This window comes from Halichoeres trimaculatus, unplaced genomic scaffold, assembly GCF_033239565.1.
Source record: "Halichoeres trimaculatus isolate MK-OKI-2021-1 unplaced genomic scaffold, fHalTri1.1 fHalTri1_scaffold_7, whole genome shotgun sequence".
NCBI classification, from domain to species: Eukaryota; Metazoa; Chordata; class Actinopteri; order Labriformes; family Labridae; genus Halichoeres; species Halichoeres trimaculatus.
Genome location: NW_027437185.1, coordinates 25796470 through 25802777, shown reverse-complemented (window position 1 = coordinate 25802777; position 6308 = coordinate 25796470). Strand labels below are relative to the sequence as shown.

Below are 6308 nucleotides of genomic sequence, written 5' to 3'. Positions count from 1 at the left end.
CCAAACACACTGACAGTACTTGTCATTTAAGGCAACATCTTGGTGCTTAGAACAGTGATGCTGTGAATGTTAGTTAATGAATGTTTTTCTTTGACACCACTTGACAGTCATATCTAATACTTTGGCATCTGGTTAAACTTTTAACACCTCACACAGCTAATTGGTAATACCATGCATGCTCCTTGTATCAGTCCAACAAGGGGTCTGTTCTGAAGTGTGAACTGTTCACACTTGTCAGATTTAAGGCTCCAAACATAATGGCTTAAATAAAGATATTGGTTTGATATTCGCTGACCTGACTGAGTTTTTCAAAGTTCTTTTGTAAGCCTGAACAATCTCCAGTAAATGTCTTGATGTCTACCATACTTCCCTGATATCATTTTATGAATACTTATGCTACATGGGTTTCACACTCAGAGAAAATCCTTGCCACCATTCATTACAGAAATGAATTTCTTCACAGTTTAAATCATGTAAGTGATGAAATGATTTGATTGTTATCAGTGTCACAAAAGGCAAATAAATAATATTTTAGTGAATTTGTAACTGCCATGGCCTTTTTGTTGTTGGCAATTGATTCCTGGTGTCAGCAGAGATACTCAGATCGGGAACTGTCACTCTTGTATGTCATTTGTGAGTCAATGCTTGACCTGGAGCACAGGAGCATTCGCTCTGATTCATTAGTCTGTCTCCTTGCCCAGAGCTCAGTTGGATGAGAGTTCAAGGTCCTTTGTTTCATTGAAATGGTCTCAAACTTGACATAGCTTTCCTTTTCAAGCTCCTCTCCTTCCAGGTCTGGGGTGCTTCCCTTGCAGTACAGAGCCAGAATTTTGTAGATCAAAAGTACAATCAAAGGCAAAACCAAAGCACAAGCAATACCACTTATGATGACTAGAAGCTGGCTCTGTCCACTGTCCTCTATACTGTCCAGTGTGTAGAAGTCAACGCAGGGATCCTTACCAACAGCACCACCTTTTGCAACGAGGCAAACAGAGTACCGCATTCCAGAGGAGAGTCCCTCTAAGAATACTTTTCCACTGCCAGCATTTGTTTCTACTGTTCTTTTGCTATCATCCTCTCCATAAGGTGAATACACCACTGTTAAAGGGACATCATTTGGTAGTCCATCTGCTGTCCAAAGTAACACTGCACTGCTTGCTGTTTCTTCTACAATCTTAAAATCTTTAACAGATTTTGATGCATTACTCTTCTTGCTCTTTTCATCTGCAGCAAGTTTTCTTCCATTGCTTCCTTGCTGATTTTTTCCTTGTTTGAGCGATCCCTTCTGTACAATGTTGTATGGAGTAGTTTTGGGCCTTTTGGGCACAGCAGATATTATTGTTGATGTTCTTGGGGGAGCTGTGGATGTGGCTGCAGACAAGTTGGGAATGTCCGTCAGGAAAGACAATGTTGTGCCTTGGCTGGTTGGTCCTGTAGAGTTGCTAGGAGTCAGTGGGGGCATGGTGGTACTCATGGTACCAGCAACTGAAAGAGAAATTGTGGCTTCTGCATCTCCGGCAACATTCTTAGCTTTGCAGCTGTAATTCCCAGCATCTTTGTACAGTATTCCAGTCAGACTAATGATCGACCATCTGATACCATCCCCAGGTGACTCCTGGACTGAACAAGAACACAACACGTCAACATGAGTTAAGTCTTAACAATCTGAGAGGCAGAAAACTTACAGTATTCAAGCCCTGAAAGAGATAAGCCCCAAAGAATTCAAGTCAATGTATACCTGTGTTATTGACAGTCGAACCATCTGACTTTGCCCAGTAAAGAGTTGGTGTTGGAAACCCTGTGGCATCACATCGTAGGAGAACGTTACTGCCCAGAGGAGATGTGATCTTAGTTGCAGAAGTCATAACTGATGGTTTCACACAATTGTCAAGTTCAGCACGCTGAAAAAGGACTCCTGCCAGGTTCTCGGGTCCACTGCAGGACAGGAATAGGTCCATCAAAATCACTGGAGAGTCAGTCATTTTAGAGATCTCGATCATCTTGGAGATTCTACAGTCACAGTACCAGGGGTTATCTTGGAGTCCTGAGGACAGAAAGATGTGAAAGTTGAGACTGAATACTGTGAGAGTGGTAAATTATCACAAAGGTTTATTGCTGTGTTGAAAAGTTGATATGGTTAACTATCCAGTTTCTTTGGCCTACAACCCATATGTTGTGATAATGGCAATAAGGCAAAGGCAAGCTAAGCTAAGCCAAAAGAGGAGAAACAGTTTTAAAAAAGGAGGACGTACAATGACTGCTGCGGCACACACCTAAAGCACACAATAGGTGAGCACATGTACTGGTGAATATGAAAGCCCTTTAAACAGATTAGTTTGCCTTAACAGTTGCAAAGCACCTAAGCTGGCTTTGGCCTTCCTCCTGAGTTTGGCAAACTCTCATTCCACTACTCTTTTGTTGGCTCTTATCTCAATACGCCACTATGACTTTTAACAATAGTAATCCAGAAGTCAAATCTAATAGTTTAAGTTTAAAAATAAGCTAAAGTTGAAGTTTCTTAACCATATTGAAAAATTAACTCACATTGACTTTTTTTTTTTCATTTAAACCACATTCTTGACTTATTTATGACAGACAAGGTAAAAATGTGCTCAGTGCAACACATATTGTCAAATATGCCAAAGAGGCAGTGGTCTTTTTGAGCATGGGCTGTTTTTTCCACAACCTAATCCTGTTTCTCCATTAGGAACACCACTTCACACAGCCGCCTCTCTCAGCATGGATAAGCTACCTTGCTCTCATACAGCCTATTAACAGTTTCAGACCAAGTAAACAAACACACCTATGCCAATAGAATGCAGAAGAAAACTGGTGCTTTTTGAAGTAAATTTAGTCTAAAAGGCATCCATACAAAACTTGAATTATTAGGGGGAAATACTGAGATATTGTTTTAATGGTAACAATATAGACACTCTCTAATTGGAGGGGTTGGTGTCTCTCATCAATACAATTAAACTAAATTTTACATTTGTTTCAACAACTTAGTAGTTAACTTTGATTGCTCTGATTTCTGACCTTGCAAAACTTCCTTCTCAGGCCCACTTTGCCCAGTTTTGCCCACTGCTGTAATGTTTGTTGTGTCACTGAAAAATTAGCAAGTGGTGTCACTTGTATAGATTATCTCAACAACATATCTAGGTACTTCTTTTAACATACTGTGTTGACTGTCTTGTTTACGAAAGCTAAAGATAAACTCAAAGACAAGGACCACTTTTATGCTTTCATAGCTTTCTGGTGGGCTTGGCTTAATTTTTTTCATTTGTTGAAAAGACATAAATCTGCTCTTCTTACCCATCACAAAACCTTTCAGAAAATAGTAGAAAGTTATGAAAAGGGCAATGGTTGAATAGTTGGTGGAAATTTCAACATCTTTGGTTGGAATAAATTGAAAGATGTACTTATATTCAGCTCTGTATTTTCAGCAATGTGTCCATGGAATAACCCTAGCAGTTTTACATATTTAACCCTCAGTTGTCTATTTTTTTCTATTGTTGATTTTTTTTTAAATGAAATATAAGTGGTAATTAGTCTTTTTTTCTGAACAAAATCCAGTTTTGTTGTTTTGGAACAAATAAGAACATAGAGCTGCATTCTGTCATTCTGTTTTATAAAACGTATTTTCAAAATGGCAAATTTGTGGCACCGGAGAATTTCAATCCAGTTAACAACAATTGGTGTATCTTTGGAAAATTTTTGATCACAAAAATTACTCCAAGTTGCAGGTCAACTTGCAGTAAAAAAAAATTGATGACATTTACTTCATAGGTCTACTGTTTGATTGGATTTGCGTTAAAATGAACTTCACTGTGCCTTGGACTGCAAAGAAGTGTGTTAAATATTTATCTGTTAATTAGCACCATGAACTCAACATGTCCATTATGTGCCAACTCTGCCCCTACTTAAAATAGACTCATTTCACTTTGTACAAGCTTTCACCAGCAGGGCAAGTTGGACTGAGTCAGAAAAAGCCAGACTTTAAAGATTTCAGAAAAAAGGTGGTCACAATAGTTAACCCAAAAAGACTTCTGGTCCTGCCCCCCTTTCCCTGTTAGCCCAGGTCACAAACAATGATATGGCCTTACCTAACACTACTTTCTGAGAGGCATTAGTAGAGATTGGTACTCCACTGAAAGGGGGCCAGATATCCATGAGCTCAGAGGGCAGCGTGGTTATTCTGTTGCTGGATAGATCCAAGTAGGTAATGTTGATGAGGAACGGGATTGCCTCAGTGGGAACAGCTGTGAGTCTGTTGTTGTGTAGATCCAGTGTCCTCAGCCTAGGCATCTCTTTCAAAGACTCCCAAGGAAACATGGAAATCATATTTCCATCCAGCCTGAGCTCATGGAGCACTTTGAGATTGTAGAAGCTTCCTGTATCCACTGAGGTGATGGAGTTGTAAGTAATCCACAAGTAGCGCAGGTCGACCAAGTAGTAAAAAGCCTCTGTTGGGATTCTCCGTACTGCTGTTTTCTCAACACGTAGTTTGACTGTGTCTACTGGGACATTAACGGGAATATCAGACATGTCTGGGTCATTGCAGAGCACAGTTCTGGAAATTGAAAGAAACAAGAAGTTAAGTAGTTTATAAATATAAATCAGCAGTTAAACAGTTTGCAAACAGGGGCTCTTAAAAACATGAACCAGTACATCAATGATTTTGTCGGCAGGCAAGCATTTGATCATAAATTAATTAGTCTTAGAGATCTAATTGTTATGCCATTTATTTATCCATCTGTTTATTCACACATCCATCCAACCATCCATCCATCCATTCATTCAGATTCTCCATTGTGATGTGGGATGCCTTGTATAACATGGCTGAATCTGGATGAAACCATCATGGCTGCCAAGTTTACATTTGGTTTTGCTCTTTTTAATGATATTGGCGAGAAGTAGGATCAATGAATAGACTTTATTATATATGTATGTGGCATTCCTTCTGATACATAGTTTGAACCTTATTGTCAACAGGGCAATATTAGAAATGCTCAATCCAACTTAGCTTTGAGTTTGGATGAGGTAAAGAGGAGCGACTTAAGCTCCTTTTAGAAAGCTACAAGGTTCCTGCTGGTCAGTCAAGTCAGTCATGCCCTAGCATACTCAAAAACTGTTTTTTGTGTCCTAGAGTTATTAGACCAATACCACCATGCCTTTGCTTCCAGAACTGAGCTTCGAGGGAGGGAGGCATGGTACAAGAAGATTAGACACTGAAAGATTATGTAGGTGACAATTAGGTCTTTCTCAGAGATAAATGGATTGGTGCTGTGCTACGAAATGTGCATTATGTCAATACATAGGCTGTATAGTTTTACTCTAGAGCTCTTACTCTTACCCTCACTTGACATTTCAAAGCAGATTTTTTTCGTTACTTGCTTTTCCTCAGTATTTACATTATAATGGCTGTGTTCAAACAGAATCTTCCTCATCATTAGATCCCACCTAAATGTTTCTTTCACACATACTGAAACTCTCATCAGTCCTCTTACCAGTACTGCCCTGATAAGAGTAGATGGCAGGATCATATGTACAAGCACTGCATGATTCAGAGAGGTTTATTGAACCAGCTAACCCTCTTCCCATCTTTAAGCATGTCTTATTTCTTCCAAACAACACTGACAGAAGAGGATGAGTAAAAGAACACATAGAGTCAAGTTACCTGCTCCCAGTTCCATCTGTTCGTCCATGGAAGACACAGGTACACTGGGATGGACAGAAGGGATGAGCCATACCGAGGCAGCATACGAGTATATGCACACAGAGAAGTCGACGCATGGTTTCACTGAATGCCCCCACAGTTCTCACATTGAGAAGATATCAGGAACCAACACATCCAGGTTCATTTAGAGCCCAAAAGAGTAACTCCCCTAAAAAAGAACAACAAGTAGAGAACAATGACAAAGATCTTTCAAAGTCCATAAGCAGCACCAGTACACTGACTGAGGATCTAATTACAGTCCAGGTGACCTGTCAGATTGACTGTGTGCGGGGTGTGGGGTGGATTAGTGGAGGATTTCCTTGAGTTTGACAGGGTCACACAAGCCGGGCCTTGTCGTTTAGATGTTGTGCTAATCATTCTGAAGAGGTTTCCTCTCATGTGACCCAGCCATGCCTTATAATTAGCTCAGGTACCAACCTCACTGTGGCTTTTTAAATTTAGCTCCCAGATTTTTCCTGACTGTTCATGCTCTGTCAAAGCGCTGGGTTAAGATATAATTGAGGTTATGTAAAAAAAAGTTATTCAACAATGAATTGCCAGTATCAGCCCTGATTCATTCTTTACTGTCAGG

General features: G+C 39.9%; 1 protein-coding gene across 1 annotated transcript; it reads right to left on the bottom strand.

The window, feature by feature from the left end:
* Nucleotides 1-559: 559 nt before the first annotated feature.
* On the bottom strand, nt 560-5793 carry lrit3a (info leucine-rich repeat, immunoglobulin-like and transmembrane domains 3a). The gene is made up of 4 exons (XM_074674638.1): nt 5678-5793; nt 4104-4570; nt 1739-2044; nt 560-1620 (listed from the first exon to the last, which is right to left on the bottom strand). Exons 1-4 carry the CDS (start codon nt 5791-5793, stop codon nt 587-589), a joined length of 1923 nt encoding a protein of 640 aa, XP_074530739.1. The 3' UTR covers nt 560-586.
* Between the last annotated feature and the right edge of the window lie 515 nt (nt 5794-6308).